The sequence below is a fragment of the Trachemys scripta genome, chromosome 3 (genome assembly GCF_013100865.1).
Source record: "Trachemys scripta elegans isolate TJP31775 chromosome 3, CAS_Tse_1.0, whole genome shotgun sequence".
NCBI lineage: Eukaryota > Metazoa > Chordata > Testudines > Emydidae > Trachemys > Trachemys scripta.
The window spans coordinates 55,120,598-55,141,219 of NC_048300.1; the positions used below are offsets into that span (position 1 = coordinate 55,120,598).

A 20,622-nucleotide genomic window follows, 5' to 3' on the forward strand; every position below is an offset into this window, starting at 1 on the left:
TCCAAGCCTGTACAAGGAAGTGCATTCTCCAAGCATCTGAGTTTGACTGTGAAGAACAGTAGGAAACCTGTCTGTGTCCATTCAGTGCCACAGACCACTCTTTAACCTCCTTGTTATTCAACATCACTAAGGGACATTTTGCAGCCCTGAGGCATAGTGGGTGTCTGCAAAGGCTTCTGCAATGTCAAGGCACCATAGGCCTGCTTCCAATTACTGGAATTACACCTTTGAGGAACTTTAGTTTTCCAGCTGCCATCCATGCTGGAACACACATTATTCCTCTTAGTTCAGTAGCAAGTAGTGAAATAATCATTTCAGGTGATTTTTTAGGACAGCACTGTAACGGCCTTGATATCCAAGGATCCTTTCCCTTACAACTCCCTAATACAGTGATACTTGGACACCGGTGGTTCATGAACCAAAATAGCGATCAACATTACCCAAAAGAACAGGAGTACTTGTGGCACCTTAGATACTAACAAATTTATTTGAGCATAAGCTTTCGTGGGCTACAGCCCACTTCATCGGATGCATGTAGTGGACAATACAGTAGGAATATATATATATATATATATATATATACACACACACACACAGAGAACATGAAACAATGGGTGTTACGATACACACTATAAGGAGAGTGATCAGTTAAGGTGAGCTTTTATCAGTAGGAGAGAAAAAGATCTGTTTGTAGTTGTAATGAAAATGGCCCATTTCCAGCAATTGACAAGAAGATATGAGGAACTGGGGTGGGGGGGGTGGGGGATTAAGCATGGGGAAATAGTTTTACTTTGTGTAATGGCCCATCCACTCTCAGTCTTTATTCAAGCATAATTTAATGGTGTCCAATTTGCAAATTAATTCCAATTCAGCAGTCTCTCGTTGGAGTCTGTTTTTGAAGTTTTTTTGTTGAAATATTGCGACTTTTAGGTCTGTAATCGAGTGGCCAGGGAGACTGAAGTGTTCTCCAACTGGTTTTTGAATGTTATAATTCTTGACATCTGATTTGTGTCCATTTATTCTTTTACGTAGCGACTGTCTGTTACCCAAAAGAGCCATAGTACTGTGAATTCATTGTTTCATTTACTATAGTACTATATATTCATATTTAAACCGTATGACAGAGGGATATATATATAGATATATACTTTTTTTTTTTCCTCACAGCAAAATGACTGACCAAGTATTATTATTTTATCAACTACAATTGGTTAATAACATAGTAAAAGCATCCTGATTGGTTGATAATTAAATCACATAGTGCTTTAATATCATGTGCTGCAAAGAGCCACTTGCGGCTCACGAGCATCAGGCAGAGTATCACTGCCCTAATATATGGTAGAGTTAATTATTGATTGATGTTCTGTATGTGAGGTGGCCAGTTGACACTGGATGGTCTGAGGGCTCTTCATTAAAATGCTCAGGTGGCAAGCTGCATTACCCACTCACTTTGTAAGAATGATGACTTTAAATGTTACCATTTCCCCTTCTTAGCACAGCAGCATGAATGAAGACAAGATGTAGAATTAACAATACTCACCTGTTTCTGTTCCACCCGCCATTGCAGTCAAACTATAGAAACCCCAGCAGAGACAAAGAGGCAGAACAAAAAGTGACAAAACCTTAATCAGACTTAATCAGGCAGGTGTATGTTCAAATATTGTTGACTGAAGCAGGGGCTTTGTTTACATTGTAAAGTGTAACTTTTACTAGGTTTTGATTTTACCAGACTCCAGTTCTACATTGTGCTGACTGTAAATACTTAGGCCTTGGCTACACTGGCGCTGTACAGCGCTGCAACTTGCTGTGCTTAGGGGTGTGAAAACACCCCTCTGCCCCCGAGCGCAGCGCTGTAAAACGCCAGTGTAATCAGCGCCTGCAGCGCTGCACGCTCGCTCGCAGCGCTGCAAGCTACTCCCTTGGAGAGGTGCCATGGCAGTGCTGTGAATTGCCAAGTGTAGCCAAGGCCTTAGATGCAGGGTAAGCCAGGAGCTTTACTTAGGAAAAGATGATTGACTGGAACATTCATTGCCAAGTAGCACTTTGCTGAAAAAAACCCCCAGCCAGTACATGTTACTCTGGCATTAGGGTTACCCCAACTGCCAGTCTATCCCCCCTTTCCAGTTGCTGATAACTTGACAAACATTTCTACTAAGGTGGTATTTTCCGTGGGTAGTCTCAACACAAAGGTGATTTTTTTTTTTTTATCTCCTTCTGATCTGGAGCAAAATAGTTTCAACCTTTAGAGTGTGGAAAAAACAAACCACATTTCCTATCTCAAATTTCCTCTCAGAAATTGTGTTCATGTACCTTAAGTAGCTGAAGCCAGAAACTTCACCCTTGTCTCAGAGACTTACACCTAGTCTACACTACAAAAAGCTTATCACTAGTGCTATGTAGGCAAACCCCTCTAGTGTAAGTGCAGTTTATACTGGCAAGAGAGTGCTTTTGCCAGAACCCAAAATCTATACCAGTTCCCTGAAATAAGTTATTTTGGGAAAAAAGGGACTTTTTTTTTGCCACTATATCTGCATTTTGCCTAGGACTTTTGCTGGTATAAAAAGTTATTAAAAATCTCACACCCCTAACCAATGTCGTTATACCAGCAAAAGTTTTAAGGATAGATGAGGCGTCAGAAATCAAGCCAGGTTTGGAACAAAAATATTGCGCAATGTTTTAAATAAGTTAAAACTTTCAGTTAACTGGTGATGCAACACTCGTGTGGTTTAGAACAGTGGAGGGATCTGAATCTCCACAAACAAGTTGTTACTAAAAGCACTCGAGGAGTAAAGGCATTCCGTCCCTTGCTGTTCCCAGCAAAACCAGTGCCATTTCCAGAAGCCCCAACTCAACTACCTGGGGACTCATAGTAGGGTGACCAGATGTCCTGATTTTATAGGGACAGTCCTGATATTTTGGGCTTTTTTTTAATATGGGCTCCTATTACCCTCCACACCCTGTCCCAATTTTTCACACTTGCTATCCGATCACCCTAGCTCATAGGGATGTGGACACAGAGTGGGTGGGTCAGCTACACCAACCTTTGCTTCCAAGAGGGGGTAGAGCGTGGTAAAGGAGACAGGCTACCACAGTCTGGCTTAGGAAGACACTTCTCCCTTTTCAGGCCACTGTGGCATTCCCCTCTGCATTCCTCTCTACCCAGGTTTGGGGCAGGATTTGTCCCCAGGGCACTGGTTTTCAAACTTCTTTTCTGGGGACTTAGTTGAAGAAAATTGTTGATGTCCACGACCCAACGGAGCTGGGGATGAGCGGTTTGGGGTGTAGGAGGGGCTCTGGGCCGGGGACTGAGATGCAGGAGGGGGTCAGGGTTCTGAGTGCAGGCTCTGGGGTGGGGCTGGGGGATTTGGGGTGCAAGAAGGGGTTCCAGGTTTGTGAGGGCTCAGGGCTGGAATGCGGGGTTGGGGCGTGGACTTACCTCCGGCGGCTCCCGGTGAGCGGTGCAGCAGCAGGCTTCCCACCTGTCCTGGCACTGCAGACTGCGCCGCACCCCAGAAGCAGCCAGCAGAGGGTCCGGCTCTAAGGTGGAGGCACACGAACAGGCACTGCCCCCACCCCCATTGGCCAGTGCCAGTGCTCAGAACAGGGGCAGCACGTGGAGTCCCGTGGCCCCCGCCTAGAAGCCAGACCTGCTGCTGGCTGCGTCCGGGGCACAGCGCGGTGTCAGAAAGTAGGCACTAGCCTGCCTAAACTGGGCAGCACTGCCAACGGGACTTCTAGCGGCCCAGTCGGCGGTGCTGACCAGAGCCGCAGCGACCAAGTCCCTTCCATTCCATGACTCATTTCTGGGTCGTGATCCATGGTTTGAAAAAAACTACCCTAGGGATTAAAGCCAGGGAAGCAAATGTATGCAGCATGTGGAACTTCAGTTATGGGCATTTCACAGTTAAAGACAGCTGGTTGCTGCATCATTCTGCAAGTAGGAATTCACAAGCCACATAGTTTAATTTCTTCACCTTCTCCCCAACTCACCCCCCCCGCCCACTTTTATAGAAAAACAGAAGTTAAATAAAGAGAGGAAAATGGCATTCATGCAACATTCAGGTTGAGAAATCAAAATCAGACACTCCAATGACAGGAAATTTCAAAAGCAAAAGTTCCTGTGAGCCTGGTAACTCAGCCCCATTGCACTGAAGTGTGTTTATAGTCCTGTTTTCTCTTCTAAAATGTAAGCTATGATATATTGTATGCCCTAATGTGTCGGAGGGATAGGGGGGCAAGAGTTAATGTTGTGGCAGCAAGCTTCTGTTTTGGAATTTCATAGAAATTAGAAATGGAGAAAAAGACAAATCCAGTTCAGCTCCTGTTGCATTAAAAGGCAACCTTTTGCATTTCAGGTAAATGCAGCTGAACTGTGTTCTTGTGTAAGAATCTGCCTAACTTTGTGTTTTTCTTTCATCTTAGGGGGCTGGCGATAGTTTTGTGGGCGCACTGGCTTTCTTCATGGCTTGCTATCCCAATCTATCCATGGAAGAAGCGATCAGGAAGTCAAACTTCATCGCATCAGTGAGCGTCCAGGCATCAGGGACACAGTCTTCCTATCCCTACAGGAAGGACCTGCCCCAGGAACTTTTCTAACTTGTGGTGTCAGACATCTGCATGTGTTGATTGTAAAATATCCCAGGCAAGGGAGTTCTGATTGTGCAGAGGCAAACCTTTTCCCCCCTAAGAGATTCCAGGTTCTCAGCTACTAAAGGACTAGAGCGCAGGAAAGTCTTTACTCCCTTCTCAATCACTGATTCCCCGCTAGACTCTGGTCTAGAGTAGAGCACTAGGGTTGCACTCCTTCATTCCAGCGAAATACTGTGGATCTGGCCCTTGCCCTACACACTGTGCAGGACAAACATTACTCTAATGGCAATGCAAAACTTAGTAGTCAATGTGGTCAACATTTCACTCCACAAACTCATGTCTATAAACTCAAGAGACATTCCACAATATGAGTAGGGATAACTGAGCTCTGAAATTCAATGGCCTCCACAGACTTTGCTGTGCTCTCCACTAATTAAGATTCTCCTTGATTTTGATGAAGTTTCACATCTGCCAGCTAGGGACATCGCTATTGAAATGTGAATTATAGTTAGCTTTGAGTTTTCAACCAAATTTCTATTGTCCTTGCTCTCTGTGGCAAGTGCCTTAGCCCAAAGTGAGACTCATCAACTGTCTGGAGACCACACATACCAGCATGCAAAGTTCCATCTCATCCCTAGTCCACTCCGATCACAACGAAGCACTGCATACTGGGTCCTGCACCATCTGCTGGTTATGTTTCTCTATTGCATGATGGCTGCAGTAGGCTCCAGACTGCGTCCATTAAGTGAGGTTTTCTGGTTCTGGGCAAGCTGCTGATAAAGCCCTCAGGTGAGCTAGAGGTACATATCAGCTCATTAGCTGTTTAATGTTCCAGGGAAACGCATGCCAAGATGCCTAGTCAGTCTTATTTGGCCAGAAACACAAATAAACTAGTTATTTAAAGAACAAAATCATCAGCCACAATGCACTAGTCAAAAAGCTGGCTGAGACATCTACTGTGTGCCTAGTCAGGCAAAAATTCAGATGTGAAAATAAGTCCTACATACATGGGCTTGATAAAAAGCTTTATTTTGTATGGGTCAAATCCTGATCTCATGGAAGTTTTGCCATTGGCTTCAAAGGCAGCAACCTTTAGCTCTACAGGTCACTTAACTAGTTGTATTTCTTCTTCCCACCTCTACTATAAGCTCTGAACACTGGTGCTCCTACGGTTTCATCTGTGGATTGTGGTTTAGAATGCCTCTAGCAACCCTTCCACTGAAGTTCTCTTGTAGAAAATGTTAATTTTTTATTGCCATGTGAAACAATAGTCAGTTTCTTTGACAATTACAGCCAGTTTCACAATGGAAAACACAGACAATGGGATCTGCTGTTTTAATTTTTTTATTGAGGACTGTAAAAATAACTCAAAGGATAAATAAATGTTGATTTGATGATCTATGTCCAGACACTAAGACTTTTCTCTCTCTACATTGTTCTCAATCACAATGGCCTTCAAATCACAGGAGGCATTGATCGAGTTTATTTCCTCTCTTTTTAGCACACGCTGCAGGATTTCAGAAGCAGCATTCCCCCCCTCAAGAGTCCAACTGACATATAAAACAAGTCCATTTACAAGGCGTTGTTCAGATGGAACGTATTTTTTTCTTCTCTGTGAAGAGAACACGTTGGTTCACTGTGAAGAGAAAACAACTTGGTAGGAAAGTTCAAGTGTTAGGATTTACTACAAAAAAAAAAAAAAAAAAAAAAAAAAAAAATCCACACCCCCCACCTCCTGATGGCCTCAATGCTTAAACAAATACTGAACGAATGATTGCTGGCACAATGCCATTGCTGGCCAACCTGCTTTTAAAGGACTTTTAGCACACATTCATTTTACAACATAACACTTTTAGTATACAGGTGTCTATTTTACCACATGAAGGACAAACATTAGGATTTAAGTGACTGTGAAAATGGAACCTTTTCACTCAACAGCTGCTCGCCATGTCTATTCGGAGTCAGTCTGCTCTGCATAGGGATAAAGAAAGGTTGTTACGGCTTTTCTACTTGTCTTAGCGCTGCCGAGTCCAGACAGCTATGGGAGAGTAAACTGGATTCTAATCTGCCTCGCATCTCATCAACAGAATCCTTCAAGGACCAACTGCAGAATCTTTATTACAAGTGATGAGTGAACTACAAACTGAGCTGGACTGTAAGTCCTCAACCTGAAGTTAGGAAAATCATTTTACTTCTAAACTGCGCACATGTGATATGGAGGTTACTATGAGAGAACGAGCACGACAAACTACAATGCCGTTTGTGCAATCGAATTGTTTAATGTTAATTTTAGCAACTTAACACTGAAAACTATGTAGGGATAACACTGTACACCACAGAGATAGTGAATTGAAGTCATTTCTCCAACATATCACAGCCTAGTTGTGACTGAAGCCTTTACATTATGCACTGCAACAATCTGGGACTTTCTACTTCACTATAAAAGGTTCCCTATATGCAGGTCCCATTGTTTATGATATACACAAAAAACAGTGAAGTGAAAGTGCATACAGACAGAAAGTACATCTAATACTGTATCGGACATCCATGGTTGGCCAGATTCACATTTATCTGCCTTTCACACATGCCTCGGCGTCTCACTTTCCCTCTGGTATAGGCTATAGGAATTTTTTTCCCCCCTTCACCAAATGTGAACCCCAGGCCATTCCAAGTTCCCTCCCATTTCTATTCTATGGGTTGCATCAGGCTGTTCTGCCACCAAACTCCTGCTAGGCTGGGGCCGCCGCTCTGTAGCATATTGCACACAAACTGGATAGTGTTTCTAGGGGTGTGTGTGTGTGTGTGTGTGTGTGTGGAATGTTCTGAAGCAATGAAGTTAATATGAAATTAAGACACTCGTTTTCCAACCCAGGAAATGAATCCCACCACTGCTTGATCTAAGGCTTTCCCTTGCACATGAAATTCAGTTTCTGCCAACATAAATATTTTTAGCAGATTTTGATTAAATCAGCTTGTATCTCCAGGAGCCTCTCTCCATAGGCATCAAACTCCTGCATTCTTAAGTCAACAGAGAATATCAATGTTAATCTTCCACCAAGACTGCACTGAAGATAATATCCCATATGACTATCAGCCAAATGGTTATATTACATACTCAGAGCAACATGATTTTTTAAATTATGCCCTAGTTAAATATCAGATTACCAGGTGTTTTGCAGGGGGTAGCTGGGATCTGTACTGACTGAACTCTCCCATGCTATTTTAAGAGCTAAAGCAGGTTAGACTGTCCCCCACTTAGCCTTCAATATGTTAGTTACAAACTGGTGCCTTCCCAAGAAACTCAGACTCTAAGTCACCTTTTAAAATACATTTTTTAACTCTTGACAAATGCTACTGACACCCATGACTTACAATGAATCAGGTTTTAAATGATGGAGAGCGTTCTGAGGGCAGAGGAACGCAGCAGAAGAGTGGAGCAACTTTTCTCCAGACATGTGGGAACCTGCATTTCTTTCTATATTAGACATTTTTTAAATAATAGAAATATTTTAAATAAATTTCATCTTGACGTTGTGATGAAAGTTTACTGCTCTTCTGGTTTAAATGTCCCAACAGAACTTCTCTGCAGCTGCATAGCTCACTGCTGCTTCTTACGAGACAGCCGTGTCTCGTAAACTGAGCATGGAAATAGAATGTACGAATTCTAATCTCAGCTCGACCACTGTCTTGCTGTGAGGTCTTGGGCAAGTCACTGCCTCATTGTGTCAATGCCACAGTCTGTAAAATGGGATTAATATTACCTCCTCCTGCATTGGGACATTTTAAGGAATAGTACAGTGGTTTGAGCATGTAAAATGCTAAGTATTACTCTGCTTATACTCGATACATTCTGTTACATTCAACTGAAGAGAAAGTGTGCATCTTCCAGACAGCATCTAATTTCTTACGTTCTTACCAATGGGATCATATTTCAGCAGGACCAATTTCTCCTGTAGTCGGGCTCTCTTGATGTTGCAACAGTAGCCCGTCCCTGCTGCACTCACCATCCTCACAAGGACGTACCTGAAATGACGAGAGACATCATTATGGCAAAAGGCAGATGTATACAGTGGTGGTCAGTGTCTCCACTGCAGAAATTCCCCTTTGACATGTGCAGTTAAGTGAACTGAGACATTTAATGTCACCATTTGTGCCGATAAGGGACAATTAAATACTAAATTTAGCCGAGCTGTTATATGGGTTTAATCGCAGATGTTGCCAATGCGCAGCTAAGCAATGCTGATGCACAAGTGCTGTAGGTCAGGAGAGGAAGTTTTGAGAGCAGACCCTGGTCTCTCTCCCCAGACCAGCAGGCACATCATACAGGACAAGTATAAGAGAGGCAGTGAAAGCAACTTGAAATATTCACACTAAAGCTGCTTGGAAATCTTTTGTCTGAACAGATTTCTGTTGGAAAAAGGTGTTTCACTTGTTTTATTTTTTATGAAATCACATTGACAAATTTCCTGACCAAAAAAAAAATTGAAAACTATTTTTTTATTTCCCAAAATTTCATTTTGAATTTTTTTAAAATTTCATTTCAAAACTAATTTTTCATATTGAAATTTACTTTGTTTTTTCCCCACCTATTAGTTTTACGTTATTTCATTATGTCTGTAGCATTAGTGCATAAGACAACATGTCATATCCCGCCATGCCGTGTCTCGATATGCGCTACTTCTGCTGACATGGTCCAAATCAGAACAAAGACATTTCAAAATATCAAATTTTCCTATGAAACAGAAATTCCAAATTTTGATCAGCTCTAATTAAAACCTCCTACCAGCAAATCCATGAATAGCAAGGAACTCCGCCTGGAAAGGGCACTGGGAGGGGCACAGGCAGAGAATCTATTCATCTGAAAGAGGGGAGAGGTTCAGGGAACCTAAGAGGAAAAGTGGTGGCATTTGGAGTGAGGGGGAATCTATGGGCCAAGGTTGGGAGGTTTGAAAACCACCCCACTAAAATCATGATGCTTTCAGAGTGCAGAGTCCATAGCAGGACTGTACATTTCAACATCAGCCTCAGGTTAATTGCTATCAAATGGAACATAGATCATGGCCAAGAGAAGTAGTTTCCACACTGAAATAAGACAAAAAAGAAAAGAGCCGCACACAACTGACTCAGTATGGCTCCTTTTTAGACAAGAAACGGAGGATGATCGTATTTAAAGGCACCCAGGCCATAGCCAATACACTATCTCAGAATACAGAGCCCAGCTGTCTCCTCCACTTGCACTAGCACTGGGACCTAAAGCAGTACACAGATGGAGTGAGGGGCATCCAAAAAGGGAAAGCAGAGCTCCTCAGCATGGTATGCCACAGAAATAGGTCAAGAGGTGGCAAGATTGGTGGGATGGTAACTCTCCACAGCATCATGCCCTCTCAAACCCCCAGATGATGCTAACCCAGTGGAGGAGTTGGGGCAGCAGCCATGTACCATAGAGAGGAGAAGAGGAGAAATTGGGGTATAATGTGAAGGCAACTGAGCCTCCCTGCAAATCCATAAGTACTGCCAGCTCTCTGGTACTCCCCAGGATCTCAGGGCATCTGGAAATTAGGGAAGGAGGGTCAAGCCCCTTGACCATTTCTCCAGTGGTGATCTCTCCTTTTCCATCGCAATGAAATGATCTGAAAGAAACATTGCCAGTGGAGACCACATTCAATTTTCTGGCTTACAGACAGCATCCTCCCTTGAAATTAAACAGAGAAAATCCCTATTTGCTCACCCATGCAATGTCACTCCCAACAGCATATACAGTACAAATTGCTTTGCCTGGTCTGATTTAAAGTCAATTTTACATGAAGGGTTTTCTTCCCCCCCCCTTCAAATGAAGGGTAACCACTAGACTTCCCTGAGCTAAAAGACCCAGCGAATGTTCTGTTATCTCCTGTACACGCACTACAGGTGTCAGGCATACCACCTGTAGCCACATAGGGGACTCCTTCCCCATACCTCTCCCACTTCCTCAAACACCTTCTGGTCAGTTTCCTCTTTCTAGCCCAGTGACATCAGTACAACCAGAGTTTGAAACTCCTATTTGGTACATGTCTGAGGGCAGGTTCTTTTTGAGTAAGACACTTAGTTATGAAAATTTCCAACTTAATCGGGTAACCCAAGCCAGATGGTCTAGTGAGGTGTAGGCAGAACAAGAAGGGAGAAAATCTAGGGGAGAGACCCAAAAAGGGAAAGCAAAGGGGCCAGAGGAGGACCAATAAAATGACGAAGAAAGAAGGGAAGAGAACACAAAACCAAAAAGAGAAGCACTTGGTTTTGAAAATAAATTTCATTTCTTAATGAAGGAGGAGCAGCACAAAGACAGAATAAAAAGGGGAGGAATACAAGAAAAAAAGCTTTTAGGTTAGTGAAATTAATTGTATTTATACCTCCTCCTTGAGGAAACTTCACCATGCTCTGTTCATTGATGGGAGGGGATGATGGGAGAACATAATTACTATTAAGGCTGGTGTCAAACTGAGACCCCTTCTATTGGGCATGTACTGTAAAACTGCACTTTGAATGTCAGCCCTGACAATTCTGCAGAAACACCATGAGAGGAGAGACACTTCAAACCCAGCGGGTGCCTGGCACCAGCTTCATTTGGGGATGATTTTTAAATCTTCAACAAGAAGCATGCCAGGAGGTCCTCTTTCCAGAGCTTTGCAGCACAAACTATTACAGATCCAGGCAGGAATGCACCTTCTGAGAACCAGGGGAAACGACAGGGATGTTTTAATGACGGTTCTCCAACAATGACAGTGATTCTCTATCACTTTAGCCTCTTGGACTTGTCTGAATACCTTACAAATACAATTTTGGCCATAACTGTTCACCCCTCATATATATATTTTTATTCAGTCTCGTCTCCTCACTTCTGGGGGAGCAAAGGCAAATTTTTCAGAGTCGTTTATTTCCTTCCCAGCCCCAAATTGTGCCAATCTTCTTTTTAGCCCATTGGATCCGGATCTATCTTCTTCCACAGCCCATTAACACTATTCTTGAGTAGGGCTAAAAAGAGGGGCCAGGTGCTCAGAACTCTGTCTCTGCTGCACGCCCAGCCCAGAGGGTGAATGTTTTAGAGCTTTGCCTGCTGTAATAGTTACTTTATTAACTGAAAGTGATGGCATCCACCTTGAAACTTGTTCAGCAAAACAGACAAGCAACTGTTTTATGATCATTATACACAACAGCTATAGAAGTTCAGGGAACCACTCTATACTTTACTAGGAAGGTAATGCTGATAAAAACATCACACGCATTAGCCTGGACCCCATAGAGGTCGAAACTGACCACATATGCATCCAGATTGCCCCCTCTTGATGAATGAGGCAAGTATGTGACTATGAGGATCCCCCGAGAGTTTCTCTCTAATTGTACTGTTCAGGGAAAAGGGTTGCCATGGAGTCCCTCCCCCTCTGCCCCCGAAGTGCACCATGGCATTGGACTCAACCCTCTCAGATCACCCAGGGGAAATGACCATGCGCATGGAGGCCCTGTGCTTCTGCACTGTCTCACCCGACTTTCTGGAGCTCTGCTGCCAGGGATCCCTCTGCTACAGCTGCCTTCAGAAACTCCATTAAAATTAGATCCCCACCACAGAGATGATCCTACAGGAAAAGCAGCACAGCCCCAGAGTTCTAGAACGTACTCAAGTAATTCTTCCAGGACTAGATCACTGATGTGCACCTTGCCAGATCCTGCCTCCATCCAAAAAGGGTCATCCGCTCCCCAATGCTACCTCCATGTAGAATCTAACCCTGAGGAATGCCCTCCATGGGCAGTACTGCAGACCTCCCATTCCAGAGAATGGGGGAGAGATCTACATGCAAAGGAGATGCAGTCTGGCTCCTAGGTTGAACAACCACAAATACTTTGTGTACATTCAGAGATTCTGCGAGAACCCCATATTTATGTCATTGTAGGATGCAACTGTGGGAAGCAGATCATTTGTAATAGCTCAAACCAGTAAAATGTCACTTACTTGGATTTGCTCTTGGCCACTGTTTTTGGAGCACAATGATGAGGGGGAGAAAAAGAAAGAAAGTTATGTTACCATCTTGTTTTCTTTTAACTATTAACATTTACAAATTATTACAGCTTTGCACAAAAGCTGCTTTTGGAACAGGCCCAGAGCAGCCAGGCAAAGACAATCACAGTTGTAAAGGAGATTCCTCTTGCCTTGTATAGGTAGGCCATGCCAAAAATCCACCTTTATTTCCCCCATCATATCGTTTTAAAAATCATTTGTGCAGTGCCTAGTCCAGTAGGTCCTGGCCTGCTTGTACCCTCCAGGCAATACTGCAATGGAAGTAAAAGTATAGCAAAATCCACCCTATGTTTTGTCTGCACAATCAAAGCTCTTGTTCAAGCCCTGAATAGTTCCAACTACTCCCACTTCAGGTTCTTTCAAAATACAGTGAAGATCAGATCCCTTGTTTCTATATCACTTAACTCTCAGAATCATAGAATATCAGGGTTGGAAGGGACCTTAGGGTTATCTAATCCAACCCTCCTGCTCAAAGCAATCCCCTGACAGATTTTTGCCCCAGATCCTGAAATGGCCCTCTCAAGGATTGAGCTCACAACCCTGGGTTTACAGGCCAATGCTCAAACCACTGAGCTATCCCCTCCACAGGCTTCCTGTTTTCCACTGCATAAAAGCTCAAGCTTCTTGCATTCACATTTAAGGCCCTTCTCAGCTCTGCCTTTCTCATCTATTTCTTTATCTTGATCTCTTAAGCCCCTCCAGCACTCTAGCAACACTCATTTATCCACTTCTCCCAGCAATATGGGCATTCTGTCCCTTTCACAAAGAATGCCTTTCCTGAACTGCAACATAAGGCAGCTACCCTCCTCTTCAAATCTCTCCAAAGCCCATTTCTGCTGGAACACCTACAAGAAATCACACAACTAATGATGGGTTGATGAATGGGCAGAATCTCTGTCAGATCCTGCCTCCACCCAAATGGGGTCATCCACTTCCCACTATTACCTCCATGCAAAATCCAATCCTGGGAAATGCCCTCCATGGGGACAGTACCTCAGACCTCCCATTCCAGAGAGCAAGGGAGGGATCTATAAGCACATGAGCTTGTTACCCTCTTCCTTCATTGAGATTTTTACCCTCACAAGAATATTTTCTTAAATTAGATTGGAAACACTTTGGGGCATGAACTGTCCCTCACGGTCTGTTTATACAGCCTCAACACAAAGGGGCCCAATCCAGAATCTGTAATACAAGTAATAATGCAGCACACATATCACCACAACACAAGTAATTTCCCAAAAGTTACCTTATATTGGACATTCAGGTTTCATCTGTAATTTATTTGTATTGCAATAGCACCTATGGGGGCCTCACTCATGGACCATGACCTCAGTGTACTAGGTGTTGTACAAACACCGAACAAAAAGATGATCCCCGCCTCAAAGATCATACCATCTAAATAATGTTTTTAACCATTTCCTTTTCTTTCATTCTTTTAACTAAGCATTTCTTTCACAGCTGTTGACAGTTTATGGAGTTCAGATATTTCCCCCCCCGCCCTTAGTTTTCAATCCACACTGGGGCCTGTTCTGAAATGTCCATATGGGTTTCCAGATGACCAAGGACTTAGCCAAGTCCTCATCATCAAATGGCCAAACCAGCCGTTTGTTTTTAAAATGACTTAACTCACAGGTAAACGTTGAATAAGATGTGATATGTCTAGTAATTAAAAACTGTTGGCCCTGTAATCGCTTGCTCGTGGCTGGGACTTCGAACAATTCCTAGGATGATACAGCTGGTTTACAGATACGTGGCTGAGAAGCAGAAAGGAAAGACCAGCCAAGCCACACAAGCAGATCTCTTAACATTCACCTGCATCGCCCACCCCCCTTCGTGCTACATTCACTGTGGCCTCCAATTGCCCTCCTCTTCAGTGGCAAGCTAGGTGCTGCTGGAGCAGGCAGGGCGCTGGGCTAGGTGCCCCCTGTAACACTTCTCTCTCTCTCTCTCCCCCCCCCCCCTAACTGGGGTGTTGGGCCTCGACCTCAATCGCCTGCCCCGCGGGTTTTAGTGTGTCAGGGTTACTGTGGGGAGTGCCCAGGAGCCTGCAGCGACCAGAGCAGGGAACAGCGCCACGCAGCCGACCCCCGCCGTGACCACCCCCCTTGGGCCCGACCCAGAGCCCCCTACAGCCAAGGGGGGTGGGAGTCGCTCGCCAGCTCATATGGGTGCAGAGCCTCGCGCCACGGCGGGTCCTGTCTGACTCGAGGAGTCCACGTGGTGCCGGGGCGCACTGCCCGCCGGGAGCTGTAGTCCCAGGTGGCGCCGCAATGCCCGCCGGGAGCTGTAGTGCCGGTGGGGGAGCAGCAGCGGCCCAGCCTGGCCCCAAGTGCGTCCATGACACCGTTAGGCCCAAGTCTCCTCCCACTGCCCCTCGCTCCTCCCCCGCCGCCCCAGCTAGCAGCCGCGGCGCGGGGCCGGATCCCCTTCCCCACTCACAGGCGGCTACCGTCAGGAACATGGCGCCTACTCCACCGTGAGTCCCCTCTGCCCCTCCGGCCAGCTCCAGAGTCCAGAAGCACCGCCACAACCACTTCCGGGTCACGGGCGCAACCGCTTCCGGGGCATAGGAGAGCGGCCAGGCAGACGGGGAGGGCGGGGCTGGAGACGATAAAGCCCCGCCCAGCCCAGGTCACTGCCCGGAAGCCACAATCCCTCCCCTCGGAATGTGTAGGGCGGGACTGCCCAGGCCCTTGCGCCATGGGTCCCACCCTACCGCGTTAGTGACCTGGGGGTTGGGCCTGGGCACTGCTGTGCTAGGTGCTGTACAGACACAATGAAGGCGCTTGCCATCTAGGAGGGGGGAGTCAGCCTCTCCATAAAGATGTCTCCTGGGCAATGCAACAAGCCCAGCTCCTGGGAAGGCCTGGGAGTAGCTGAGCTTTCTGGAGAAGCAGTGCACAAGAGGGTGGGAATACATTTTTTGTATGATATTAATAGATTTTTTTTTTTAAGGCCAGGAGGGGACATTCTGATAATTGAGGCTCACCTGTATAACAGGCTGGAGAAGCTGGCTTGCTAACGCCTGTATCTAGTCTAGGGGTGGGCACCCTATGGCCCACGGGCTGGATCTGGCCCTTTGGTTAATTTCCTGTGGCCCATGGCACCCCCTCACCCCGCATGGGGCTGGAGCCGTGAGAGCTAGCTTGCCCTGCTGTGGGGGGAAGCCTTGAGCTTCTGTGCCCCTCTGTGGGGCTGGAATCATGAGCGCTGGCTGCTCTCCCCCCTGCTGTGGGGGGAAGCCTCAAGCCCTCCCCCCCAGGCAGGTGAGTGGCCCATGACTGATTTTTTTTTTTTTTTAAAGGTTCCCCACCCCTGATCTAGCCCATCACTGAAATAAGACCTGGGACTGCCACACCTGCTGAGCTGGGATAGTCCATATGTTCTGTCCCCTATGCTTACTCATACTTGCTTCAGCCACCATTCACAAATTGCTGTTGATTCCTATACAGGGCTGCCAAACCTCGCAATACTTGGTGCTTTTCTACAAGCTGCAGCTGCTGGAGTCCTGTGATTACACGAGAAGCTCAGCTTTCATTCTAAAAAAATAGAAGCAACTTCTGGTTCTCATGGTAGTGGTGAAAAGCTTTAAAATGTGACACCCTCCCCCTAAACCTCAAAAAATAAATAAAAAGAACCCAGAGTTCTTGCTTTGTTTTAATCTCACAATGGTTAAGTTGATCTTGTGATTTTTGAGGCCTAACTCATCATTTTTGAATGCTTGTGTTTAGCAATACTGCTTTAAACATAGACCCTTTTGACTGATATAACAAATCTCTCGTGTCCAAAAAGAAGTACAGTATAGTACATTATGCTGTATTATACAAGCCTTACCCAAAATGCTATGCAGAGTTAAATTGGGATTTTCAAAAGAGCCAAAGGGCATTAATTGCAATTCAATGGGAGTTGGGTGCTAGAGCCCTTTAGGCCCCTTTGAAGATCCCGGTCTAGATCATAAATAACTCAGTAGTAGCTTCAGAGTGAAATTAACAGGCATAGGCAAGGGAGATGTGGAATACTTTCAGAGGATATTTGAAATGAGATGGAGGTACTCAGAATGGCTGGTTCTGAAGAGTTCCATAGGCTGAGCTCACTACATTCGCTGCCAGTTGAAGACACAACAGACCCAAGGGGGAGATTCATTATTGCACTTCAGATTTGTTTAATGACTTGCACAATAAATACAAGCAAGGATATGAAAACATATGAACATTTCTGTATAATTGAGGAACGTTATGACTCGGGACTAACAACAGAGAAGTGGCACTAGGCTGCTAGGCTGAATGTATCTCAGGTCTCTAGTGACTAACAGCTGTTCTTGCGAGATGGCAGTCTGGGAGCCTGTGCGATCTGATTCACAGTGATCTCAGGCATTGTAACCCACTGGTCAGTGGGTGTATTGTGTCCTTTATCCACAGGGATATGGGGCTGTTACAGAACCTAGCTCCTTAGTTCAAGCTATACAGACTCATGCTTTCAACTCTGGAGGCCTCCAGTGTCAGTCCCCACATAAATGGGGATTCAGTCCTAATTCAAACTGCTGTGGGAGTCGGGACTCAGATATGTGGAACAAACTCCCTTGTCAAGACACTGGCCAGTGCATGCTACATGCATCCTCTGGGCAAAAGAAGCCCACAGCAGTTTGAATCCAAGACAAACTCCTAACTTACATGACAGCTGCCATTGTGGCTGACACAAGGGATTGAACTGGGGGCCTGGGCCCAAGTCCCTACGCCTGGAGCTAAAGAACTGAGAGTTGTAACAGGCCCATTTCCTCTGTTGATCAGGCATACAAGGGGACACGTAACACTCAGTGGGTTACCCCATCATCATAATTGTCAATGCTTTGTATACTGCCTGGTTGTTTAGTATTCTGATATGTTATAGGATTGCTCTTTCTTGAGTATTTTTCAGAGTGGCCTAGGGAGTTCAGATAGGCACTTCTTGTTATTTTAAAATGTATAAATAAAAGGCACCGTCGCTGGCTGTTGGTCAATAAATTAAGAAGTGAATTATGTGTGGAAATTGCTCTTCTCTCTGGCCTGTAAAGACATCAAGGTCAGGGTTAAGGTGATTTGAGATGCCTTTAATAACCTCAGCTCCATTTAAGGTGCAGTGTAAAGGTGCTTTTGTTACCTGCATCCTCTAAAACCCTAGCTTTGTAATATCAGTATATCCCAGTAACAGGGACTCCTATCAGCTGACTGAATAGACCTGTTGTTTCCTGTGAGGTGCTGAGCTCACTCAACCCCCTCAGTGCTCAGTACTTCACAGGAGCAGGTGCTGATTGCCCATGACTAGGTCTGTGGCTCCAAGCCTTGCAAACCCCATCACCTTGCAATTTTATATATCTGACTAAAAGAATTTCTTCTTATAGCTTGGGCACCCCATTCAATTGCTAGAATTCTAATGGAAGATACAGGACTAAATTCAGCCTTGTCATAAGCAGATACAATTCCAGCTGAAGTCAATGGAAGTTGTGCATGATTACACCAGGGCTGAATTTGCCTGTAGTTGGGCAGGTGGCAAGTTCAGAGTACTGCATGTTATACAAAACAAACATGTTTGGATTTTGCCTTGTCCTTTGCATATTCTTTGTTCATCTCTTTCATCTACTTGTTGCACATTGCTATAGACCGAGATTGTGAGCTATCAGGACAGAGACTGTCAGAATCATATGTTTGTACAGCATCTAGCACGGGGGAGCCCAGATTCCTGTTTGAGGCCCCTTGGCCCTGCAGCAATACAAATAAGAACAGTAATACACCTATGAACAGTAATGTCAAACAAAAGAACTCTAACAGGTACATGCTGTCACAGAGTGGGATATGTCTGGCTCAAATGGATTTTCTACATTGGGGTGCCAGCATAGCCAGTGGTTCTGCTGCTTCTCGGCCTGCTGGCCACATGGCCAAAGGGAGAGAGACTGTATTTAAGAAGAGGTTTCTCTTCTCTGCAAAGTGGGGGTCATCCATCGCCACATGCAAGAAGAGGCTGGAGAGAGATGGAAGGCCGGAGAGACTCTGCCTAGCCTGAAATACTGCCAAGACTCACAGAATGGGTGATATCTGACTATCTGAGGGTGCACCTCTGGACTTTTATTATTTCACAAGGTCTGTAATGCTCTAGTGCATTTAAAGAGTAAAGTGGCTGTGATTAAGAAATTCCTTTGCTAAACCTATATTCCTTGCTTTCCTGCCCCATTGTCCCTGAGGGGGTTAAACGAGAAGCCAAAGGGCTCATATCTAGGTAGAACTCTGTGGGAGCATGTGTAAGCAACTAGGGGGGTTGGGAGGTCTGAGGCACTGGTTTTGGGGCATAGGGTGACTGGATGCCATCATGTCCCAAAGAAGAGCATCAGAATAAAGATTTGAGCCTGTGAGTATGTCCTGGAATTTCAGAACTAGAAACGGTAACTAGGCTCTACCCAGACTCAGTTGGCTTAGGAGCACATGGGACTCAACGACTGGGTCCACTTGCAACCGACTCACAATGTCTACACAGAGGGGCACCTGGTCAGGTTGGAACACACACAATAGCAATTCCTATGCATGAGCATGAGAGGAAGGATGATCCTGTGTTTAAGACAGTGGATCACAAATCAGGAGACCTGAGTTCTTTTCCTTACTCTGCTTCAGACTTATGTCACCTTAGGCACATCCCTGAACCTCTGGGTGCCTCAGTTTCCTTCTCTGTAGAACAGAGACACTAATAGATGCTTGTGTTACGGAGATGTTATGAAGCTACATCCATTAATACTTGGGAGGTGCTCAGATGCGATGGTGCTTTGTGCAATAGCAAAGTTTTAAAATAAATAACAAGGGACATTTCAAGTTCTCCTACCCTCCTGGGTAATAAAATGTAAGTCAGGAGGATATTACACTTTAAAGAATTAACAGTGGATCCAGCACTTATTTTCTCTGCTAGTCAGATAAACTGTTAATGTAGGAATTAAAGTCCTTGAGTATTCAGCAATTAACTGTGCAACAAAAATATGTCAGCTTGACACGCTGAAAGCAAGCTAACAAGACTAAGTCGGAATGCATAATAACATCCAGTTAATGTGATATTATGTGGCATGAAAACAAATGGCTGACAGTAAAAAGACTGGAGTAACATGACATCCTCTCTGGGAAAGCACTGCTATGGGGGCACTCTTGATTTCGGTTGACACGTTCCTTGTTTCAATTCAGTGATACCAAATTCTGCTTTTTTAATGCTACAAATGTTCTGATCTGTACTCTTAGTACTTCAGAAATACAAATCCATTAGTCACATCATAGTTTGCCTGTGAATAGCAGAGTGAGAGAGAGGGAATATTCAGTATGATAAAATGCTAGTATTGTTGGATTTCTCATCTTTGATCCCCTTTGCTGCCTAGGTCAAAATAACACAGCTGAAAAGGGATCAGTTTGCCAGCTTCCCAATTTAACGGCCAGGCACAAAAGCAACATAAAAGACAGTTTTTAAATTAAATTGGGAATTAAATATTTATACAAAGATACCATCAAACAGAGTTTTTTACTGGGTCTTTTAAAAATCCTGTCTGCTGGCAAAAAAAATTGTTCCAATGACATATTTTCTGCTTTGCAACAACGAGGGCCATATAAATACTGTATAGATAAATATGGACTAGACTAGAATTCAACATTCCTCACCTTCCTCTCTTAGAGCCTCTTCTTTAGACAGCTTTCTACAGGTATCAGTGAAAAACATGGGGTTGAAAACTTTCCTGTATGGCAAGGTGGTGAGAGCATAACATATCTAGGATGGCAGCTGGTGAGCAAAAGTGAGGGAGTCAGGAACTTGGGTTCTGTTCCCAGCTCTGATACTGATTCACTGTGTGAGCTTGGACAAGTCACGTAATGGCTCTCTGCCTCAGTTTCTCTCCCCACCTATAAAACAGGGGTGATAATATTTATTTTGCTGGTGTGCTGTGATGCTTAGTCCTTGATCTTGCAGCTGACTGCACAGACAGACCTCAG

The 20,622-nt window shown here is 44.7% G+C and overlaps 2 protein-coding genes across 4 annotated transcripts in view; one reads left to right on the forward strand and one right to left on the reverse strand.

The window, feature by feature from the left end:
* The window catches only part of RBKS (ribokinase), a 101,021-nt gene extending 95,030 nt beyond the window's left edge, over positions 1-5,991 (forward strand). For both annotated transcript variants that reach the window (XM_034764781.1, XM_034764782.1), the window contains one exon: positions 4,423-5,991. In XM_034764781.1, the coding sequence (XP_034620672.1) occupies positions 4,423-4,596 (174 nt within the window). In that variant the 3' untranslated portion in view covers positions 4,597-5,991. The remainder of the gene's footprint in view (positions 1-4,422) is intronic.
* On the reverse strand, positions 5,919-15,229 carry MRPL33 (mitochondrial ribosomal protein L33). 2 transcript variants are annotated; one of them, XM_034764784.1, is made up of 4 exons: positions 15,077-15,221; positions 12,572-12,590; positions 8,507-8,613; positions 5,919-6,226 (listed from the first exon to the last, which is right to left on the reverse strand). In XM_034764784.1, the coding sequence occupies exons 1-4, from the start codon at positions 15,096-15,098 to the stop codon at positions 6,177-6,179; spliced, it is 198 nt and encodes a 65-aa protein (XP_034620675.1). In that variant the 5' UTR covers positions 15,099-15,221; the 3' UTR covers positions 5,919-6,176. The 2 variants fall into 2 exon arrangements, with proteins under 2 accessions (XP_034620675.1, XP_034620674.1); XM_034764783.1 differs by lacking the exon at positions 5,919-6,226 and adding an exon at positions 10,030-10,220 and having other exon boundaries at positions 15,077-15,229.
* Positions 15,230-20,622: the final 5,393 nt, after the last annotated feature.